This window comes from Stylophora pistillata, chromosome 4 (genome assembly GCF_964205215.1).
Source record: "Stylophora pistillata chromosome 4, jaStyPist1.2, whole genome shotgun sequence".
Classification (NCBI taxonomy): Eukaryota; Metazoa; Cnidaria; class Anthozoa; order Scleractinia; family Pocilloporidae; genus Stylophora; species Stylophora pistillata.
The window spans coordinates 933,402-956,983 of NC_142522.1; the positions used below are offsets into that span (position 1 = coordinate 933,402).

General features: G+C 39.6%; 3 protein-coding genes across 4 annotated transcripts in view; 1 reads left to right on the forward strand and 2 right to left on the reverse strand.

The window, feature by feature from the left end:
• Positions 1-14,245, reverse strand: part of LOC111345733 (dmX-like protein 2) — a 28,212-nt gene extending 13,967 nt beyond the window's left edge. The window contains exons 1-17 of one of the 2 annotated variants that reach the window (XM_088759236.1): positions 14,048-14,245; positions 13,493-13,618; positions 12,786-12,854; positions 12,611-12,689; positions 11,227-11,341; positions 10,880-10,946; positions 10,417-10,456; positions 9,967-10,111; positions 8,908-9,401; positions 5,810-8,490; positions 5,052-5,304; positions 4,287-4,480; positions 3,613-3,778; positions 2,061-2,269; positions 1,229-1,399; positions 647-744; positions 113-278 (exon numbers count right to left, since the gene is read on the reverse strand). In XM_088759236.1, the coding sequence (XP_088615362.1) occupies positions 113-278; positions 647-744; positions 1,229-1,399; positions 2,061-2,269; positions 3,613-3,778; positions 4,287-4,480; positions 5,052-5,304; positions 5,810-8,490; positions 8,908-9,401; positions 9,967-10,111; positions 10,417-10,456; positions 10,880-10,946; positions 11,227-11,341; positions 12,611-12,689; positions 12,786-12,854; positions 13,493-13,618; positions 14,048-14,140 (5,166 nt within the window). In that variant the 5' untranslated portion in view covers positions 14,141-14,245. Of the gene's footprint in view, positions 1-112; positions 279-646; positions 745-1,228; positions 1,400-2,060; positions 2,270-3,612; positions 3,779-4,286; positions 4,481-5,051; positions 5,305-5,809; positions 8,494-8,907; positions 9,402-9,966; positions 10,112-10,416; positions 10,457-10,879; positions 10,947-11,226; positions 11,342-12,610; positions 12,690-12,785; positions 12,855-13,492; positions 13,619-14,047 lie in introns of both variants that reach the window. The other variant, XM_088759235.1, reaches the window with a different exon arrangement.
• Positions 14,246-14,271: 26 nt separating this feature from the next.
• On the forward strand, positions 14,272-19,768 carry LOC111320503 (tRNA-uridine aminocarboxypropyltransferase 2). The gene is made up of 7 exons (XM_022923189.2): positions 14,272-14,425; positions 14,587-14,677; positions 16,824-16,983; positions 17,429-17,556; positions 17,657-17,785; positions 18,961-19,061; positions 19,209-19,768. The coding sequence occupies exons 1-7, from the start codon at positions 14,322-14,324 to the stop codon at positions 19,267-19,269; spliced, it is 774 nt and encodes a 257-aa protein (XP_022778924.1). The 5' UTR covers positions 14,272-14,321; the 3' UTR covers positions 19,270-19,768.
• A 199-nt stretch (positions 19,769-19,967) lies between these two features.
• Positions 19,968-22,950, reverse strand: LOC111329624 (uncharacterized). Its single transcript, XM_022934405.2, has one exon. It carries the CDS (start codon positions 22,354-22,356, stop codon positions 21,097-21,099), a length of 1,260 nt encoding a protein of 419 aa, XP_022790140.2. The 5' UTR covers positions 22,357-22,950; the 3' UTR covers positions 19,968-21,096.
• Positions 22,951-23,582: the final 632 nt, after the last annotated feature.

The window sequence follows — 23,582 nt, forward strand, 5'->3', positions numbered from 1 at the left end:
CCTAATCGGGTTTTTACTGAGTTCCCAACAAAGCTTTCGTTAAAAAACTGGGATTATCTCTTCAGTGAGAATTAAATTTGAATACCCACTCGACTGACTCTCTACAAAGTACCTGTATTGCATCCCACAAAGAGCCCGCCAAAAGGAAGAAAGCTGCAGCGTGGTCAAATCTCTGCTTCCCTAACAAAGAATAAGCATTCTTGAGGGCCGCCTTCCGCCATCTGTCTTGGCTAAAATCCCGAGCAAAAAACTGCGACATCTTCGTGTCTCTTACGGTTCTGAGAAACAAGGAAATGTAGGGTTCAGTTTTGTTTTACAAACTTTTAACAGAAAAGTTAAATGTATTTCACGGTATTTTACCGCGAACGATAAGCAATCGAAGCCACGACTATCGAGATTAGTTGGAAACGTTGGAGTGCCTTAAGATCGATCAGTCAGGCCTGGAAAGATCTCAGTGACTTGTATTTTGTAATATTATTGAAGGAGGTACTTTTAAAATAAATATTGTGGTAAAATGAAGGGACGTTTAAACAACCTGCAGGAAACAAGACAAACGGACAAAACGCTTATTAATTCCAGCAGTAGTTAAGTAAACTCTTTATCGTTTTAATAAACTTGTAGCCCTCAATAACAACCAAGAACTTACCTATACAACCCACAGATTACATTCTTTTTCTTCATAGCCAAGTAAAACAGAGCACAGTCAATGGGTTCTTGATTCTTTGAAAACTGCGCTTTAGCAGTCTGGGGGGCAATTGGTAAGACAGATTACTTCGATAGTTACACAGAAGATTTAAAGGTCAACTACTGCATTTTAGACAAAAATAACCAACTCCCCCTTTACCTCAGAATGAGAAACCTTAAATAGTACCATCTCAGTATTTCAAATGAGCAGTTTCGGAAATTTAGCGTAAAAAAACTACGGTAGCAAATGAGTCGAGACTTCCAAGACGACTAAAGGAAATTATTGATGGAATGTTGTCTGATCTAGTTACAACTTTCTGTATAAGCCTTCTCAGATTTTTGTTGGACTGTGCACCGAAAGGAATTCATGTTGAACTGTACACAAAGGAGCACTTTTATCATACTGACTGAGCTGGATTTATTTGTTACCTTCTCTATCATGTATTTGTTACCTTCTCTATCATGTATTTTTTACCTTCTCTATCACGTATTTGTTACCTTCTCTATCATGCATTTGTTACCTTCTCTATCATGTATTTGTTACCTTCTCTATAAGTCTTTTCAGGGTATCATTGCTTCTCACCCACCACCCAATGCCGTAACGTCTCAGTTCCGACCAAGTGGCCTCACCTCGCAGCACAGGAGGAACCATGGCTAACAATTCCTCCTCGGATTCAGAATGAAACGCCCATCCGTAGTGTGATGATGACAGACCCTGCAAAAATTCCACTCTTGACTTACTTTCTCTACAAAGGCAGTCTTCAATAAATCATAGCAATTGTACGCACCTGGGGAGGTAGCTCGTAGTAGACCATAAATCGTACCCTTAACCCTAATCCAAACCCCACTCACGAGCAAAAGCAAACTTGAAAATGTCCCTTTCCCCGTCGAATGCAATTCAATAAAGTCTTCGAATTAAAAGTAGTTTGAGGAAATAACGACTAAGAAATATGGAAATAAAGTATGAGGAGGAGGAGGATTGCTGTGAGCATGAGAGATTTCACTGCCTAGAAAGATGGCACAGGAGTGTTGACTTTCTGAAGACGAAGGTAAACGTATGCACGGTAAAAGAAATGCACCACTCTGTTTAAGGCCAAGTGAATCCCTCCATAGGAAACGTGAATATCTGAAATCGGACAGAGTGACTGCATATGGCAAGGGAAGGTCTGTTTATGGGGGCTGGCAGCTATCTGCAGAGGGGCGGCGTTTTTGTTATCAAGAGGAGCTGAAAGTCTGTACTAGGATTGGGTAAAAATTTTTTCGTAATGTTGTTCTCTGATTCGAGTGGTGTTCGATCTCTTGAAGAAGATGCATTCCTTCTCAAGGAAGACGAGTTCCATATGGGAGCTCAACAGAGAGACATATATTGAATTTACCCTTTCCTCCAGCACTGCCCTGTGTTTAGGGGGCAGTGACCTCATCAGGCAGGTATGATGTCTCATGGCAAGCAAGAAGCGCAGCCCACACTCATCCACAGCATCTCCGCCACTCCCTGCCGTGGCTCCAATGCTTCCTGTTGTAGCATATCCACCGCCGCCTCCACCAGGTCCCCCCATCAGACCACCTATGCTGCTGTAATTTTCCTCTAAAAAAAAAAACAAAGCAAAACAAAACAAAACAATCAGACTTCTGGGCTCCAACACGGTTTGTCGATATTAAAGAACTGAGACTACAATTACAATATGACCATCTCCAATCCATGTCAATCCTGACAATCATTAACCAGTCTGTTTTGACGGTTTTTGTCAACCCACTCCTTTATTTCACAGTTTTATCCTATTTAACCCTCTGACACATAAGAGCTACTAGCATATTCATGATTTCTCCTTGCAATATCACCCCTGAATCACACATAAAGGTCACCAGAATAAAGGAAACTATCAACAACTAAAAAAGCTCTTGGTTGTTACATTCCCCTCGTCAGCATCTCACGAAATGTATAGAGAACAGTATGGAGAATATGCAAACTGATGTCCGGGTGTTAAGGATTAATAGCGATACCCTCTGATCCTCGAAGTTACTTGAATAGGCCTTTTGCAGCTAGAGATCACGTGCTTAAATACCGCATAGCAACGCCATACTGGAGAGCAAGCACTCCAGTGATCTCAGACAGTATAGAGGTCACAGAGGTCTGCATTCAAACAAAGAATACAGCGGATAACAGGTCAAAAGGTATCCCAATTCGAGAAATCCAGTAAGAAGTAATTAACAGCTTCCCCGGAGTGTATCAGCAGCAAAATCACACCAAAATTCGTTTTTCGCTGATACACTCCAAGGAAGCTGTTGATTAAAACTTACAAGATTTCTCGAAATGGGATACCCTTTAACTTGTTATCCGCTGTATTCTTTGTTTGAATGCAGACCTCTGTGATCTCTATTTTGCCTGAGATCACTGGAGTGCTTGCTCTCCAGTATGGTGTTGCTATGCGGTATCTAAGCACGTGATCACTAACTGCAAAAGGCCTATTATTGTCGTTTGAAACCGGCCCACAGAGTAAAGTTGTGGCTACATTTCAACAAAAACGTTTTGAGTGTAGTCACGGCGCCTCACCTTCGTTTGCCTTCAAGCCCTTTGTACATTGTTTTCCGTTCTCAGTTGTCCGTGTATATTTGTTATTTTATCAGGTTCGCCAGTTATTTTTGGTTACGTCACATTTCATATTTGCGTGTTAATTTTTTATGCATTGTTTGGTATAATTTCTTCTGCCGTAGTTTTCTTGTCGCCGTTGTCACTATGTTTTAGTCGTTGTAGTCGCCACATAATCTTGTAAGTTTCGTTACTTTGTCCGACATTTTGCCTGTTTTATTTGTACTTCGTTTTGCTTCCTGTTCTGTATATTTAGCTCGTTTATGTAAATTTGCCTTTAGCGAATCGCTAATAAAAGTGCGAATCTCTTTGGTTTGTGGATTCTGACTACATTGAGGTACCTTCTTTCTTCGCAAACTTCACTCCTCTTTCAATAGAACCAGGGCTTTCCTCCAAGTCGAGCTTGGTTGAGGCAAAGGTATCTGCCAGAGCCAACAGTTCCAGTTGTTCAATGCTTGTTAAGCCAGGAAGAGGTTTCCTGCTGAGCTGATGGGAAAGCAACTGAGCCTGGAAAAGAGAAATTCAAAGGATGCTGAAACATGAGGTAGGAAATGTACAAATCACTGGACAGTCGAAATGTAAAGAGTCGCTTATTATTTACATTCTATGGCGTTTGTCCCTGACATTATCGACCGAGACGACGTAAAACCCTTTTCGCCCTCCAAGAAGATGTCAAAGGTCACCTAATAAGAACGTTTATTACACCTAATTCATGGTACCTGAGTGAGGGCCTTCACTAGTGCCATATAAAAAAACAACACTTTCTCCGTAATTAAAAAATAATTATCATAGGGTTTTAAAGGGTTCAATGTGTCACGTGAACTTAACAAACACAATTTCACTTAATGCAAGGGGAAGGAAAGGGGAGGAATCAACTTTTGGTGAGTGAGATGATATCTAGACGATCGAACGGCGCCACCATGTTCTCAACCTCTTACGCGTGTTGTTGTCGGGGTCTCCCTACGTTACTGCTACATCTTTACAGCCATGGATAGTGAACCAAATAATTACACACCTGTGCCAAGCCAAAGTACACTGGACTACCAGCCTGTGCCACGTGAGTTGGGGTGCTCTTGGCTCTATTTCTATCTAAGGCTGTGTTGCCTTCATCCTCGGATTCAAAACTGGTGCCATAACGTGATGTCTCAAACAGGGCACTGTAGTCTGTTTCATCAGTGGATGTTCCTTGTGTTCCATCCACTGAATCAGCTGGGACAACAGAAAGAATTGTATTTTCACGAAGCTATGATATGTAAGTATTAAAATCCATAGCTAGGTCAGTAGTTTGAGGCCAAGTTACGATCATTCACGTAAATATTAAGTTCTGTTACAAATAAAATTTACTAGCAAACCTCTGAGCTACAATGATGAACGAGCATTACAAAGGACAACTGTCAGGCAGGTGGTTTCCAGATTTAAAAGCGTAATCCATTCTATTTTCTGAGTAATCATTCATTATTATAAAGCCTTGATCGATTCTACGGTGAAAATACCAACGCTGACATTGGGGAGAGTTATGTAAATTAGCTCCTTAAGAATGGCGGCATGAAATCATAGGAGTAAAACATGCAAAACAAAAGTTTCGTTAAAAATGGACAGAAGGAAATGTGTTTAGGAAGTTTACACAGGACTTGTTATCAGAATAAAATTAATTTCAGTTCATTGATAATAACTAAGTAAATTATCATCCCTCATTTGAACAAATGTATTTCAGATGACGAGAGTGCATGAAATTCAAAGAAAAACTAAATTAAATGACATGCTAAACCAATGTAAATACCTGCAGTAGCTGATCCGCTTCCACTAGTGTCTTTATCAGCAGCAAGCAGAGCATACATTGGTAATGGCGGAACACAAAGCGCTCGGTCTTTTTCGTCGGGCACCAGTCCTTCCAGGTCTGGTTCACTTGAGCTTGACACGTTTCCAATACTCTTCATACTACTCATGCTGCTAAGACGCGGCCTGCTGTGCGCCGATTGGTCGAGAGCTTTAGTGGCAGCTTCCATGGCTTCACGGCCAGCAACACAGTATACCTAATAAAGATGAGCACCTATGACTCACTGAATAGGGGCTTAGCTAACTGGAAGAGGTCCGAGTGAGTATGGAAAAGTTCTAATTCACAACGATACCACAAAATGCAGATGAGACTAGAGCATCGTCTGGAAAATGCTGGCTTCCCCCCACGTTGCTACATTTCTTGGTATACAATACAATAACGACACATACAAAGACAACAAAAAAAGAAAAAGAAAGCTCAACCACTAAAGCAAATCCAAGATCACCCTGCAAAAAAATAAGAACTTTTCATTTCTTTGTGGGCGAACAAATTTCCATTCGCACCTTTAAAAAGGTTTTTTTTCCAAAACATTGAATTATTTTCTGGTATAAAATTGGTACTGATTATATTAAGCAAAATAACTTACCAAAAATACTAAAAATACAATTAATGTTCTTAACGTAGTCGCCACAAAATTTTGGGCGGGCAGTGTATTCTCAGATTTCCTGATCTACTTTAGTAAGATTCAATATAAATCATACCAAATGATGTAATATCGCCCGGACTCTCCTTAATTTGCCAAAGTTCATGAGTTCCATGAGATGCTTGGGATGAAACTGCGGTAAAACCGGAGCTATGGTGGAAGCTCCCTCAAACAAACCAATTCCACCTCCTGGTGTTAGTGACAAGGGGACAAGCTTTCCAGACCCTTCCCTGGACACCTCGCTGACCTTCTGCAAGGTTACCGTAGGAGCAAACGTCATGGTGTCCGAGGGGGAGAGGGTGCCGTCCTTGATTGGTCTCCATTGTGAATACACCTGCATCTCAGTCCCCAGGCCTACCACAAGGACTCCATTGCGTATCCACGAGAGCGCCCTCGTTAACAGCTGCCATTTGTTCTCTGATGTCAAATGAACACTGTGAAGAAGCAGCCATGTTTCCTTGCCGGTGGACGAACTCTCCCCTCTCACAGTTGTATTGGCTATTCTTGACGCACAGCCCAGAATAAAGACTTCATTACCGATACAAACAGTTAGAATGTACGAACCATCTTCGGCGGAGGTCCATTCCAGACGAATCTGTGAGTTATCGGTGAGAAACTTGCAGTCGAGTTCGAGTGTGTCCTCCAGAATCCAGTCCATTCCTCCTGACGACTCATTCTCCCAGATACACACGGAAAAGTCGAGGTTTTCTTTTTCCTTGTCTTCAAATTTCCTACAAAGCGTAGCAATCCTTCCGGTATAGGCACAACTAAGCGAAAGCACCTCCCCAGGTGCATCTAGTCCTAACACATGGCTGTCCAGATGCTGCGTGGAATGAGCAGATTTTCTTCCATCTGAAAGCCATGAAGTCTCTTCCCATGTGAACCGACCCTCTGAAACAATTTTCCTGCAAGACCAAAACCTTACCTTCCCGTCTGAACACAAAGACGTGAACAAATACCGCGCTGGACAAGTCGGATTTACCGCAGAGGACGACATCTTATCAGCAGCTCTGGTTGCTGTTTTGATTTTTGTTCCGCTAGGAAGTGGAAGTCTCTGACGGCAAACACACCTTGATACTATACTACTAGTCACGTGTCCTGATTGGGGTAAGTTGAGGGGGCTCGCACTTCGGTTGGATGCGCTACTGCTGCTTCTACTTATTGGCTGTATAACCTCAGGGTAGGTCGATAGTGACTCCAAGCCTGAACCTTTCAGGTTCGTTTCTGGTTTCGTAGCAGTGACAGTGACCTGCCACATGTAAATCATAGACACAGCATCACTTTGCTCAACTGCGATGTTTTCGACACCAACCACGTAAAAAGTGTCTTCAGATCTGTGCGAACTTTGTTGATGATCTTTTTCATTCTCACCGTTCTGTTTTTCATTGGAGGAAAAGAAACACGATGACTTTACGGAGTTTTCCGTGAACACGTGCAACAATAATGGCTCCCGAAGGAGATCCTTAGAGTCAGCTAACGAACACAGCTTGAGAATACAGCCAGGTGTTGCGCCCGATTGCCTACTGACTATTGACTCCATGAAGCACTCAACAGGAACTGAACTGCTGGAGCTTTCAAAATCTAATGAGTCTAAACTCCCTTCACTACCACTTGAATACAGAGTAGAACGTGTTCTGGTCTTATTGCTGGATATGTAACCTTGCAAAGATCTGGCGTCCAAGATCACTTGATAAAATCTGTAACAAGTCCCATCTAGGGCCAAGAAACACGCACAGGGAGCGACAGCATGGGGTGGAATTGATGTATTGCTGTCGAACGAGATCAGGGAGTGAGAGAAAAGGGTTGGAACCCAAGCTATGTTCAGAAACGCATTTGGACGTGACGAGTTCACACGCGTAAGCTCCATTACTCCACCACTCTGCCGTAACGGTGACACACTCTCCACCTTCCACACAATGAGTTCGTTACAGTGTAGCTTACGAGTTTTGCTTTTGTCATCTACGATACTAAGTAACTCCACATTGGTCAAAATGTCTTCGTCCTTTCTCGCTTCCATTTCGTGACTTGACGTGGAAAGCATCAGTGGTAGCTCTGGATGCGCTAAGATGTTAGTAATGGGATATCTATGTCCACATCTGCGGGCATGATGAGAAACACTAACAACAGTAGAAAATGATGAGTTATCAGCGAACGCAAGTTGCCAGAGGTTCAGAGCACCATCTCTGTGCGTTGAAATCATGATGGCCGTAGGATGCGTCCCTCCTGTTAAATTACCAAAACTTGAACGTGAAATGTTGAGTCCCGTTCCGTTGGCTTTTGTCGCCATCCTCTGACCTGCAGAGACTATATCAGTGGTGTTGACCATCACGTTCCTCAGAGCTCTAACTTTGTCCTCCCTAGGACAGTACACTATAAGCTTCTTCAACAAAGAGTTGGCATCTGCAGGGGGAAGAACACTGGGGATGCGCGATAAAAAGCTAACTTGAGGCTGTCTGTATGGTACACCATTCTGCACGTCAAGCCATTCCACAAGCCACACCAGAAGGGAACCATCTACGGGATGAACAGCGAGCAGCGTGTCAGGGCTGTTGTACCACTCATGGAGAAGGTTAACAATACACGAGGATACCACAGCAGCGTAAGTACTTGATTCTTCAATTTCACTCAGTGTGTCATCTTGGATGTGTTTTAAGTAATCCAAAGGAGTTCTTGGTCTTGGCGTGACAGGGATCTTGATTTCTTTCGCCTTCTCCGGTGCATGGATTTCTTTCTTGTCAGCTGCTGAAAAGATAAAAATACTAACAGCTACTACAGGAGTTTAAAGTTACTCCAAATCTTCTTCGAGTTCGTGCGCGCGCCGCGGGGTTGGGCAAACCACGAATCCATGTGACTCTCGGAGAAGTACTTTCTTTCTCATCAAATAAATCTCTAGGTTAGCAATTTTTGGGCTACTGGCTTTGCTGTGGTTTTTAAGCATAGATCTTTTCATCCCCTTTAGCATTTCATGGTAAGAAATTGGCTTGTCTATTTCGAAAACCACTGATCTCAAACTGCACTAGAAACAAAAGATGCTAACAGGTTAAAATGGGGTCCTCCGAGCGGAGCCGTTTTCCCGTGAAAAGATCCCTTGGGAGTTCACACCTTACGGAGATATTGACACTTTTACCTATAATGTTGTATCTAGCTTATTCTTACGTTTGTAAGATTCTGGATATTCTTCATCACTCGGCACCAATAGCTCTGCCTCACTGTCACTGTTAGAAGAGTCATCGCTGATGTCCACACTCTCCACTTCAAGAGCGAGAACTGGTGCGCCAAGACACGACTCAGCCGCCATGGTAAACTGGATTTCTTTGTTATTCAACCAGTGAAGAACAAAACTGCTGTGATTACTGCTAGAGATAGAATCAAGCGAGGACAGGATTGGAATATCATTCAGAGCATTCACGGCAGCAGCGATGTGAAATTGCAAGGATGATGGAAGTTGGTATCTCAGAAGAGGGTCTTCCGTTGTGTCATCCTTGGTTAGAGGCTTTTTCGGTTGCTGTGATAAATGCCACATGCACTTGTGATGGTTTTTTGTGGGACGGGAGGGTGGACCATCGTGGTCACCTTGCTTGATGGACTCACACCAGATGCGGCAGACATTGTCAGTGCATGAAGTAAGAAGACAGTTGGCAACAGTTGAGCTGAAAAGTGAGTAAGACCAGAAACAAAAGAATATGTTAATATTTAGACTTGGTGATTCTTCGCATAGGTTACGTTCTGGTGACTTTTGACCTAACAATATCCATCTAAGGCCGTGATAGTAACACGCGATGTAAAATACCACGTCATGCATGAAATTAATATGGAATGGAATGTGAAATAACATATGGAATATAATGAAAAAAAAAAAACCAACTTGGTAGAACTTTGACTCACAATACAACCTGTAAAAAGGGTTGTTCATTTTATCACCAAAACGATTCTAGAAATTGAAAAACATTGTTAAAACTTGAAAGTATTAACCCTTATCTTCCTCTAACAACACCATTACACCAAACAGCATTTGCTAATGGTGATGAGAACAGAACTACCAATCAGGACTATTGGTTACATTTGACACCAAATTTATTAAGTTACCAGGAGTTATATAAAGGCTGTAATTAAGCCGCAACTTATCAGTTGGATCTTGAGAGTCCCAGGAGTTATTATCTAGGTTTCATACATTCAAATACCTGTTCAGGGGAGAAATAAAGAATGTTTACATACACAGGTATATATTTGCTGGTTTTTCTCCAGGAAATTCCTGTCACTGGTCCAGGATGTGCCAGATAAACAAAAGTGTAATCTAAAATACCAGAATTCAAGAACTGTCCTCTCTCTTGCAACTCTTCACTCTCATATTGTGGATTGACTACAACGTGCAAAAATTTAAAAGATTTAATAGTGGCATAAATTTGCTGTCTAGATGTATTAAGACAATGAGGTGTAGCAGTCACTTGTTTTGGAACAATATACAAGGAGCAGTTAGCTGCATAAACCTGTTTCATTCAGCTGCTGGAATCATTTTCAAAGCAAGGGGTGGGTGTTTGGGTAAGCATGCCCCACAAGACTAAAGCCTTTCCCACCCCTCCCTTGCTCCACACCCTCTGTCATGGTAGTAAATATTCACCACAAATTTGCATCAGAACAAACTTGCCTGCACCTCATGAAACTCACCTTGATTATCATCAAACCACACTTTGACGAGACGATCATGCTATAAAAAAAATGCACAGTGAGATTCAAAGAGAGATTTAGTCCTAAAAGCTTTTTCATCACCCTATTAGCCTTTAAACCCCTCTTCTTCCAGGAGTTACTGAAAGAGAGTTCCTCTTTACAATTATCAATACTGTTCAATGCTGAAAGGTGATAAGAATTGATAAAAAAATTTCAATTCTGGAATGCTGTTTGATTCAAAACCAAATTCTCTGTTCTCAACTTAAAAGAGATGTATAACAAACTGTGTGAAATACTGATATTGAGATCTTGTAAGCAAATGGTTCAAGAGTCTTTATTTGTTTAAAATTAAATGCTATCTACATTGAAACAGGAAAAGACCTGGAGTGGAAGAAATAGGGTCAACATCTGCAAGGTCTTGACAAACTTCAACATACACGTGTAGCAAATCTTTAAGGTTTACCTTCCCAACTGAACAGAAATACTGTCCATCTGGAGAAAACTGGAGAAGGTGAACTGGAACAGAGGGCCTAAATAAAGAAGGGGCAGAGATTAAATTTGTGTCAAACAGAGAGTATTGTTTGTGTGAAAACAGAGTGTTGTTTGAAACTGATACCAAGCACAGGTGTTATGCTCACTTTGTTAGGCTTAAAGTGAACTGGCAGAGCCGTTAACTGAGCAAACACATAAAAAACTCAATTGTTGTGGATGGTCAGATCAAGCAAATCAAAGTAGACCTGTTGGTAAAGAAATAGCCAATGAACATAAATCTGTTTGAAAACAAAAGAAGTCCCACAATAAACCACATACTTGCAAGTCCAAATACAAGACCAGAATACACTCTCCTCCAATAAGTTTCTCTGTTCATGATCATCTTCACAGCTCCACAGCTGGATAAAATCTCCTCCCACCAGAAGCTGTTTTCCTGAGGAAAAAAAAAAAAACATAGAGCAGTGAGTGGCCCAACCTAGCCCTTGCTGACAAACTTGACAAGTTCACTCTTTACATGGGCTTAATAATTTTTCCATGAGTAAATAATTCATACCCAAAAATTTATATGTTAGTTATAACATCAAGAAATACATAACAATAAAACAATGGCCTCATTATTTCTGCCGTGACACAAGCATTTCTAAGCCTGCCAGAAAGTCTGGGCACTTGAGTAAAGCAAGCCAGCAAGAGCACAGCTAAGGGTCTGGCACTACTGATAAAAATGAATATCAGTAATGTTAATAAGACCAAGGGGAGTCCAATATTCAGTCTATAATCATACAAGTGATTATCAAAATCAAATGGCTGCAAAGCAGGAGTCTGATTTGTTTATCGCAAGTATGGTTACATACAATTAGATGACACATTTAGTTTCTTTACCAATTAAAATTCAAGAAAGAAACTAAACATCAGTTAACCATTTTCCAAAAAAAAACCGTTAACTCAGTGAAATGAATGACAACAGCCAGTGCATGTGACATGTTCTGTCCACTGACACAGGCATGGCATGTCAACTGTCCCTTTAACTGTCATTTTACACTGTCATAACGCACACTGGCAAGTGACATGTTCTATCCAGTGACACAGGCATGGCATGTCAACTGTCCCTTTAACTGTCATTTTACACTGTCATAATGCACACTGGCATGTGACATGTTCTATCCACTGACACAGGCATGGCATGTCAACTGTCCCTTTAACTGTCATTTTACACTGTCATAATGCACACTGGCATGTGACATGTTCTGTCCACTGACACAGGCATGGCCGCACACTGTCCTATTAGTGCTGAACTCCGCTGGTGACAACCAATCAAGTTCAAGAATTTTCTTTTAGTTTTCATTAGTGACTGACTAGTATTCATCCTGCAGCACTTGTAAGGGGGTAATTTGGATATATCAACAAAGTTGAAATGTTAAATTGGCCACTGTAACGATTACAAAAGCTGATGTTTCGAGCGTTAGCCCCTCGCTCTGATGAAGGGCTAACACTCGAAACGTCAGCTTTTGTAATCATTACGGTGGCCAATTTACCATTTCAACTTTGTTGATATATCCAAATTATTTCGTTACTCCCACCGACGCAGCCCCAAACAGTTTCTTTCGAAACTATCAGCCTTTACTTATAAGGAGGGCCTACTTGTTGGTTAAAATGACAATAACAATAATAATAACAGCATAATATTTTAATATAGTTGAAATACCTTCTCTGTTCCAGGACAAACAGGTAATCCTAAAGTTTAGACATAGTTCTGAAGAATTTTCCCAATGAAAAGGAAAGCCCTGAAAAACAAAAAAAAGTACAAATTCTAACCCTAAGCAAACTACAACCCTAATCAATTAACAAACTTAAGAAATACAGTAAGTATGTACACATACATGGTTGTTGCTAGCCGTTGCTGATTTGGCATCAAATATGATAACCTGTTTTCCATAAGATGCTGCAATCTGCCAAAAAAAAATTTAAATCGCAACATATACATAGCAAGATTATGTAACTTCATGTAAACAGATTTAATTGTGTAAATATAATTTACATTCCTATGGTGTGCATAGATCAAGCGTGTGTACTCATTTAAGTGTATCAGAGAGAATTTCTCTTCATACAACACTTATACCACTGTTAAAGCTAGAGTTGCTCTTTGCTAAGCTTCTTCCAGTTCTAAAGCTTCTTTTATGCTCTCCAAACTTTCTGCATACTTTGTATCTTCAGGGCTTGCTACTGTGTGATTGTTGGATACCAACCTCTAATAAACTATATCAACTAAATAGGGCATGTTCAACTGAGTGTCACAAGTAATTCTGGATTGTTTTGGTTTTGCTCTATTTCTAATCTGATTACTCCAGACAACTTGTGCCACTCTCTTAACCGATCAGTTTAAAAACTCAAATCATTCTCAACTTGGTCACACTTTTTTAAGTGCTTCAGGAAGTTTGCTTGTTGTTATTTAGAGTTCTCAATGGTTCCTGGTGATATTTTCCATGCTATGATTGGCTATTGTGACTAGTTTGGTTTTGGTTTTTACAACACTCAATTCAAAATCCCTCCACTGTAACACTGCTTTGATTTGATTCCACAAAAATACCTTTCCATCAGAATCGCAGCAGTCAATACAGCTCACTTCTTTATAACCATACAGAGAACCAGGAATAATCTGCACGCGAGTGAAGCCACTCAACAGGATAACAACATCACAGCCAGATGCATAGGCCTTGGATAACAAAGAACAAACATGTGTTCGAGGCTATAATCTTAATTCAGTGTTCATGGAATATATTTCATGTCCATCAAAAGCACAAAAAATGTGCTAAGGGCTTCTGTGATCTGCCTGAACTTCGGCAGTGTCGTTTGAAAAAACATAAACGTTGAGAAATGTGATAGCCTTTTAAATGCTTACTGTAACAAAATGCAAAGTTTCAAAATTATATATTATCGATCTCTTCAGTCATTCGGTTACGGGCCTATAAATCAGTTTATACATCAATTTACGAGGCATTTTGTAAGAGTGAAAATAAAATAAACATTGGCAATCATCCATAGTGGTTCCATTATTGATATGTTGACATCTGCCATCCTTTGAATTCATTATTTTCTGATCAAAACCGTAAAGCAGTGATTTAATTATTCAACAGCACTGTACCGTGAAGGGGTGATCATCTACACTGCCAACGGCGATTGCAGCCTTGTCATCGAATGTGTTTGTCGCACCTGTTAATACTTGATGAAGTTTCATCTTTAAAATATCAAATCATGATCGTGTTTTGGAAAGAGAACGTCAAATACTCTAGTTCCTGATGTCGAGGATGCCGCCATGTTTGACATGAATTTGCCTCAACTTGAATGGAGGAATCCGCTGGTTGATCATTGCAGAGTCAGGTTGCTGATCAGCGGTTAATCCCATCAGGGAAATTAAAATGGCAGACCAAGAAGACGGGGAAGATGAAAGCGATTTTTTCCGCAGTTTTGCTGATGTTCCCTTGCATCCTCCGGAGAAAAGAGATATGTGTTCGAGGTGTAAGTAAGTGAACTTCCATCACGCTTACTTATTGATATTTCCGTTGTCGCTGATGTGAAGATTGACGCCCAGCATAGTATAGTAGTTAATTTTTATTTTATAAGATCTCGTACAAATTAATACATGATTTCCTTAAACTCTTAAAATTTCTCATCTATTTTTAGGAGACCACGTGCAGTGTGTTTGTGCGCTCATTTTCCTACTCATTTTCTTCACATCTCGACTACGATTCACGTATTGCAACATCCTCGTGAGGTTTGTCCTATTGCTCTGTATCTTTTAAATTATACTTTCAATTGGTTTTCAGAATTATTTGGAGGGGGAGCGAATAAAAGCTACTTACTGACGATATTTATTTCATGGCTATATTGCATTGGCGAATAAAAGCTGGTTAATGATGATATTTATTTCATTGCTATATTGCATTGGCGATTCTATCGACACAGTAATTTCTGAACTTAACAAAGCTTTAGAGGAGCTTCTGTACTGGTGCAAAACAAACTCCCTTGTGCCTCATCCAAAGAAATGTGAAGCAATGATCCTCCATCGCGGAAGATTCACTGGCCCATTGAAAGAGTTAACGTTGGCCCAGCACACCATCAAATGGGTTACACACACTCGTCTATTAGGCGTATTGATAGATGATCAACTAAATTGGTCTAAACATGTTAGTGTCGTTAAAAAAGGCTTTGTGGATAAGTTATACTTGTTAAAACGTGGCAAATTTTTTCCAAAGAATATGTTATTAGACTTGTATTTTAGAATTATTGTGCCGTCGATCGTATATGGAATATCAGTATGGGGAGGTCTCAGAAATAAGGAAGGTTTTAAGGAATTAGAAGCACTGCATTGTAGAGCTGCGAGAATTATCTTTGAGCTACCTTGGGAGATGTCTAATGCTGATGTTATGAAAAAGGCTAATTGGTCCCTTTTAGCCTTTATGTATAAAATTAGCTTAGCTAAGCTTATCTATAAAATCCATAATAACCTGACTCCAGATGCTATATCAGCTATTATTAAGAACAATGATAACATCAAGCGATATCAACTTAGGAAGAAACTGAAAATTGATTTCCCTCGTTTTAACACCTACTACATGAGGAACTCTGTAGCTCGTAGAAGAGCAATAGTTTGGAACACGTTGGTTCCTCAACTTAATGACGATATAGACAATGTTAAGCACTATGCGATTATAGCAAGACGATCTAAGGCTTTGCTACACCTTGATTTCGACTGTATCTCCCCTCAAACATCAACCAGAAGGGAGGAAGACTTTAAGTATAATTGGTGTTAATAATTAGACGATATTATCGTACCACCTTGCTTTTTAGAATTTTAAGTTTTTATCATTTTAGACTTGTAAATAGTACGTAGAGATATGATTTTAGCTGGGTATATCCTATTTATTCTCTAATTCATTACTTATCTTACTTAATTATTTAGACACGACCCCACAAGCGAAGTGTCGCTTTAAATACTTATCGTGTATAAATAAAGATTATTGATTGATTGATTGATTGCTGCTTATTCCACAATCGATAGCCATTCAAACAACAAAATTATTGAAACCCTCAGAAATATATAGGCTCCCTAACAATTGAGAAACTATGAATTCTTGCAAAAACTACCTCCACATGTGATGCAGTTTAAAAATTGCCACCCTCATCATCATCATTGTCATCATCATCATCATTGTCATCATCATCATCATTGTCATCATCATCATCATCATCATTGTCATCATCATCATCATTGTCATCATCATCATCATCGTCATCATCATTGTCATCATCATCATCATTGTCATCATCATTACAGGGAGTGTTATTGTCACAATGTTACTATTACTCAATATTCCACAATGATGTTATTTGAATTTCATTTACCATCCACATCACTATTTTTGTCATCACCTTGATGAATATTGTAACTCATAATAACTGCAGTTCACACATACTGTACAAGTATGATTTTCATATATCTACAGTCAATGATTCACCACTTCACAGCTTTATTATGAACCAACATAATGACCAGCTCCTATTTGACTTGTTAGCTCAGTTGGTAGAGTAATGCACCAGTATCACAGAGGTCATGGGGTTCAAATCCAAATTTCAGGCTTTATTCTCACTACTGCTTAAGTAGTGCTCACAACTGCAAAGATTGTTTTCATCTTCATTTCTCAAACTGCAGGTCATACATATGATTTTCATATATTCATAGTCATTCATTATAACTCTATAGCACAGGCCTTGTGCATATATGATTGAAAGCAAAACATCAGAATGTTCTTCAACAGAATTACAGGGGAAGGAGATGTCAAGAATGATACTCCACATGTAAATGTTTTCTGGACGTGCTGCTTTGATCATTGAATGAAGGACATTCCTTTTTTTTCTAGGAATCTAGGCTTTTGACAACTGTCCCCCTCCTGGAGGCCTGTTTACCTCCAAATAAAATCATCATCCGACGAGGGAGAAGATTCCACAAGCATGACTGGCCAGATCTTCATGAAATACTCAACAAGCCAACTACGCTGCTTTTATATCCAGGACCTACAGGTTGGAAGAATATTGTTTATTAACCCTTTTGCACCCAGGATAAACATCTAGAGGTCAAATCAAACCTTATCCCTGTATTGATGTTTCATTTTCTTCTCATTACCTTTCTACTTGATCTTGTAGTGATACTGTTATAAGAAATCTTTTTTTGGTTAGTCATGAGAGTGAAAGGGTGAATTGCTTTGTTGTATTTCTCTCCTGTGTTGGATGTAGGGGCCTTTGACTGCAGATCAAGAGATCAAAGTTTGCACCAAGTACAGAGTTTTTGTATTGTGTTGTTAGACAAGACACTGTACCCTTACAGTACTTCTTTCCAATCAGGAGAATGAATGGGCATTGAATAACTGTATGGGATACCTAGCACCCTTTTATCTTGGTATCATAGAGCTAGTTGACATTATCATTTGGAATTTTCATCAAACTGACCACATCTCTTTATTTACAGCTGAAAATATAAACACACTGAGTGACTCTCCCTTAGGAGAAAAGTATGATATTATTGTCCTTGATGGGACATGGAGACAAGCCAAGGATATTTTTCATAACAATCCATTTTTATGTCAAGCTAGACAGGTAGGTTTTCAAAGGTCACTTTGCAATTTGAATTTTGATATCATAAATTAAAATACTTCAAATGTGTTGTTTATTTTTTATGTATCCAAATTGATTCAAGGTACAATTAGAACATAATCACATCAGTGAATATGTGATCAGAACCCAGCCTAACAGTAAAAGTTTATGTACAGTTGAAGCCATTGCTTTGTCATTATCAATTCTGGAGAAAAACGAGGAAATTGCAGAGGTGAGCTCTGATTTTTTCATGACTTGATTGTTTTATGACAAAAGGACTTGACCTGTTCTATGATGTCCACTGTTTTTCTTTTCTTCTTCTGGAAGGAGTGGGGGAGAGGGGTGGGGGAGAGGGGTGGGGGAGAGGGGTGGGGGAGAGGGGTTGGGTGGCAGTTAAGGTGAAGTACGTAAGTGGTGATGCATGGTTAGAATATCATAAATCCTGTAATAAGCCCCCCTGGGAGGGCTTATTAATTTCAGGTTCTTTGGGGGGGTGGCTTAGAACTCAATAAAAAACTCAATTTTCTGATCAAACTCTCTCAATTGACCTTGTTTAGCCATGTTCTATTTTTAGTATTGCTCTGTAATTTCTGTATACCATATTCTAATAATACCAACATGATAACATCGATTAATCAATCGCCATAGTCAATTTTTAACGACAAACCAAAATTTACAGTACCTGACTAAATTTATCATACTTACTGACATGGAGTGTTATTTTGAATTTTTGTTTTTTCGAGGGAGAGGGGTGGGGGAGGTATTAGAGGGTTTACAGTACTTTTGGATCTTTGACCTTTTTCTATCTTATTCTAAATCTGTATCTAAGGAAACAATGTACTTTAAGCTAAAGACAACAGGGCATGTTGTCAGCCATGGAGCATTTAACCCTTTGACCCCTAGCACCTTCAAATAAAGACACTAAAAAAATGATCACCAACTAAAGGAGTTCATAATTGTTAAACAAATTCTCCTCATTAGCGCATCAGGAAATGGATTGAGAATAGTATGGAGAATTTGCATACTGATGCTAGCTAGGGTGGAAAGGGTTAAGATTAGTCCACTCTTCAGCAAATTGATATTAAATTCAAAAATGGGTCCAACAACTTCAGCTCTGAACCTACTCGTGACTTGTGTCTCCTTAGTAGAGCATCGGATCGCGGAATCCGAAGGTCTGAGGTTCGATTCCCAACACGGACTCAGAATTTTTCTCTGTCCCACGCTCGTGACAAGACGAAAAAAAAAATCTCTCTTCAGTTCATGTCCGAGTTCAAAAATTTAATCCTATGTTTTTATTTTACCAACTACTGCTTTGCACGTGTTTAGTTTGCAAAGTAAACTCTGTAAGATCCACTGAACTGACCATTGTAAACAACGATTTCTGTGTTGTTTTTTTTTTTTCCTTAGGCGTTAATTCGACCTTTGAGAGCGTTGTGTAAAATACAGTTGGACCATGGTGCTGTGGTACATTTCAGTAAGGAAAATGAAGATGAAATCATGTTAAGAGCGTAAGTGATCAATCTTGCAAGTTAGAAGTGAAACATAACTTTGCATCAAATTGTCAGTTTATGTTGTCTCCCGAGGGGAATTGTGTGAAAATACAGCGTGAAAATTGTATTTGCATTTTACTTTTTCTCCTTGAAATCCTTTTTCAGTAAGAGGCAAGAACGAAATCACAAAAAGAAAATGAGTGGATTGAATGAAGAGGAAAGATGACAAGAACTAAGAAAAGAGCACGGTACAAGGGGAAACTCGTGACTGAGCATTTAGCTCAGGTTTTTCCTTTCACGAGTTTGTATCTGAATGGGCGATTGTTTCCGTTTCTTGATGAATTCACGGGGTTAAACACACTTCACACTCTCGTTCATACACGGATTCCTGGGCCAATTGAATTGACTCTTTTTAGGTTTCGGATAGTGGCTATCGTAGAGCTTCAGGTCTGGATATACAAAAAGCGTCCAAGCTAAGGCGAGAAAGACACGAGGAAACTTCTGAGTACCAACTCATTTTCTTCGCGGAAACAGTTCTGTCAATCTGACCGTTCATGTGTTTTGAAGATAATTTGGTTTTATCAACTGAGTTTATAATGTAAATTAGCCTTCTTAAAGAGTTTCAAAAGCTGACGTTTTGGGGGTTTAGCCCTTCATCAGAGCGAACAGGGAAATTGTGGGTTGTGTTTGGTTTATAAAAAGAAAGATGTGCTTTGTTCACTTTGTTCATGTGCTTTGTTCATGGTGTACTACCAGATGTCGGTCAAAGACTTTTTGTTACGCTTTCTCTTTGTCCACCTGGTTATCATTAAACCCACGACTTTCTCGCTGCGTTCATGAAGGCGCGTTCAAAATTTTGCTTTTTTTAACTCGTCTCTGTCCTCTTGCAGAGTAATGTTATAAACAAACTGAAAAATAGTAAAACATGTTTACATTTTTATTACAGCTAGTTACATGGCATTAATATTTGTTTCGTATTCATTTAGAGCGTTTTATTTTTAGAAAAATTATAACTAGTTCTATATTTGTCTCCTGTCAAACCTCTTAAAAGCCAACAAGATAAAGCGTTGTTTGCACAAGCTTGTCGATAATAAATACTCGAGCACAGTCTAAAGGCAGCCCGTGTGACCAGGACTGTTGTCAGTGTAAAAGCAAACATGTTTCCTCAGCCACGACCTCTTAGCGTTCATACTTAAAGCAATTTGAGTAGTATAGAAATGGAGGTACCTAGGACAAAAATTTTGTCTTGTTTTTTATTTATTGATTTTTAATGCTATCAATTTTGCTTGGACAAAAATGTTTTAAAAATATATCTAAATTAAAAACCAGATAAAATTTTTGTCCTAGTAAATTGATAGAAGTAGAAGAAGACATCTCTATTTATACAGGATAGCCCCTTCAATGTAGTAAACACTTGTATCAACGGGGGTCCTGTTACCCACCCATCCCACCCCAGGGGAGGACACCCATCACACAGTAATCTCGTGCGTGGGAAATTAACGTCATCCTGCCCCTAACCCTGCACGAGACGGGACCTCCATTTATTCGTCCCTATCCGAGAAGACTAGAATATCTAATCATTTCTTGATGTTATAGAAAGGTAGCATATTCTTCTCAATTGTCTTAAGACCCTGAGTGTTGGTCCGGCCGGGGCTCGAACCCTCGACCTCCCGCACAATAGTCCAGCGCTCTATCCATTGAGCTAACCGGGAGGCGGTTAGCGTTAAAAATCAATAAATAAAAATAGAGACAAAATTTTTGTCCTACCAAAGTGATAGCATTAAAAATCAATAAATAAAAATAGCGACAAAATTTTTGTCCTAGGTACCTCCATTTCTATACTACTAATTTGCCGTTGAGTGTCGAAAATATTCAAGATTGCTTCGGTTTTTGCTTAACATTTCTCTGTGATTGGTCCAGAAAACTCACGCCATCCTTTCAACTTTTTCACTTTGAGTCTTCATTGGCTAATGCTAATTAAAATCTGTGTTCTGATTGGTCGATGGGATTGCTTTGGTTTTGGCTTTTCGACACTTAATCGAAGACTGCTCTGTTAGTCGGTGATAGCTTTAGCTCTGGAATTATGAGCCTTAGCAATGAGTTCTGAGGTCTTTATAATTCCTTTACTGACTCCAACCCCAATTAAGCTCCCAAAGAAACCACCGACCATGGCCCCTACTACAGGCACCGGAATGAGCACCTGCCCCACAATGGTTCCAGTAGTTCCTCCAATAAACTGGCATCCTGAATCACATAACTTCCGTCTTACAGTGGACTTAAACTGTGAGTTTGTTATCAAACCTTTATCACGCTGCATTTTCGAACGCGTGACACTTCCAGCGGTTAGAGCGATGTCGACCAAAACGGATATTGCTATACCCGCCGCAGCTTGTCCTAGGGCCATCGCAGCCGTTTCTATGCCAACAGTCGCCGTGCTTTCGGCGGCAGTTGACGTAACCACGATGGCTGTCTCAGTGATGACTTCCTTTACGGTTGCTGCATTCTCAGAGGATTCACCGCTGGCCATCATAACATGAGCGCTGATGTCGAGAATCTCGTCAATTGCACGGAAAATTCCTTCAATCTTAGTTTGCCTTTCTTTGACGGAAAGTGGGATATTGAAGAAGGCTACTTCGAAAAGATCAGCTATATACCCAATGATTAACTCTTCATCGATTTCTAGAGTAATTATCGGCTTGGGAAATTTCTGGGCTAGAACCCAAACTTCCAAAGTTGTTACCTTGGAAATCTCCGAACTTGGACGTGGAAAACCAGCAAATGATACCATATCTAATCGCACTTTTATCAAAGTAGTATCTCCATCTTGATAGATATTTCGAAAGGCCTTCGATCTTTCGCAGTTTCGTAACCATATGAAGACCGGACAATGAGGTTCCAATTTTTTTCTGCCGCTGTCGCTTGTACGTTGCATAACATGGTCAGAAATCAAGGTCTGCGCCATTAAAATTCGGTTGCGGTTTACAGGAGTATAGCTTCGCAAAGAATTTCCGTGAAAAGGATCGAAAGATCGGTCAGCGTTTTCCACGGCTGGAACAAGTGCCGCTGTGTCCTCATCGAAAGCTTTGTTGCACTGTTGTGATAAACGTTGCAACGTCCATTTGTTCCATGTTTTGTTTTCGTAAACCATAACACATCGTCGGCATGACCTGCTAACTGCAAACTCATCTTCCTTTTCGGCTTCAGCTCGATCAAAGCTTACACCAGCATCGACAGGCGGTGAGTCCCGTAATAGCGAAAAATCTTCTCTTTTCTTTTTCAAGAATGCTATCACTGAGTTAACCGCTTTCTTCATGCAAGGCAGCTTTCTCCGTCAACGGAGTTTATCCTTACGAGCTACGATTGTATTGTCATGCTGAAGAAAGGATCGACGTGATTCTACGATTGCACCTGCTCTTAGTGCTTCACTGAACCTCGGGAAATTTCAAGCCATTGTTTTCTGCGAATGAATAAAAACATACTCGTGAAACAATTGGAGAAATACTACGCTATTAATGTGTGTGAGGCGTACAGAAGACGGCAAACGCCACAACATTAGCACAGGGGAAAATCTGTTTGGCTGGCCGATAGATTTCACGATAAATTCCGCATTTAAAATTGATGAAGTTTGTATCGATAGTAAAACGAGTTTTTTTCCTGATTAAATTTTTATGACTTGTCGGTGAGTATGGTTTTATGAATTTCGAAAGGATTTTTTTAAAGCCAGTTTACGAGCAGTTCTTGCTGCGAAGAAATGTATGTACAACTGAAATGAAACTGAAACATTTACATATGGAAATGGCTTGGTAAAATAGAATTTCCCGCTTCATAAATTACTCTGACGATACAAGAACTGTAAACACTGTCATTAGATCTGCCCTAGTCTTGAAGACGAATCAGAGTTAAATTTTTAAACGATTTCAGATGAGCAGATCGTATTTTTTTATCCTTTATTTCATATCTTGGTCAACTCCTGATACAACCGCCCAATTTGGAGAGTCGCGTTCTAAATTGGAAGAGCATTTGAAATTAAATTTTTTGAATACTGAATTAACCTTTGTCAGCTTCAATGGAGAAAACATTGGGTTTTATTTTTGTCCGTGGGCGAGAGATTTTAATAGATTATTCAGTTTTTTCATTCGGCCTAATTGTTTTTGGTGCAACTTCTATTTTTCTTTTACAGCTTATTGAATGTCGAGAAATGTGTTTTAAAACATTCGTTTTCAAAGTTTAATCAATAACAGATATATTTTTTTGTAACCCAACCAAGTGCCGCTCGACGTCAATGAAACACTTTCTCCTTTGAAACATGCAGGTTCAACCTCTGCTTAAGTACATTTGGACCGTGCCGAACTATTTTAATATTTAAAACTGATGAGGTTTTCAGATGAACGTAACATTAGACTCATATGTTAATGAGAAATATTTTGAAGCGAAAAATATTTGTGGCATCGTTAAAAAAGTAGGTAAAACGAATTTTGATTTTTTTAAATTTGGGCAACTATTTGGCAAAATAGTTCTGTTTAATTTCCGTTTCAATCC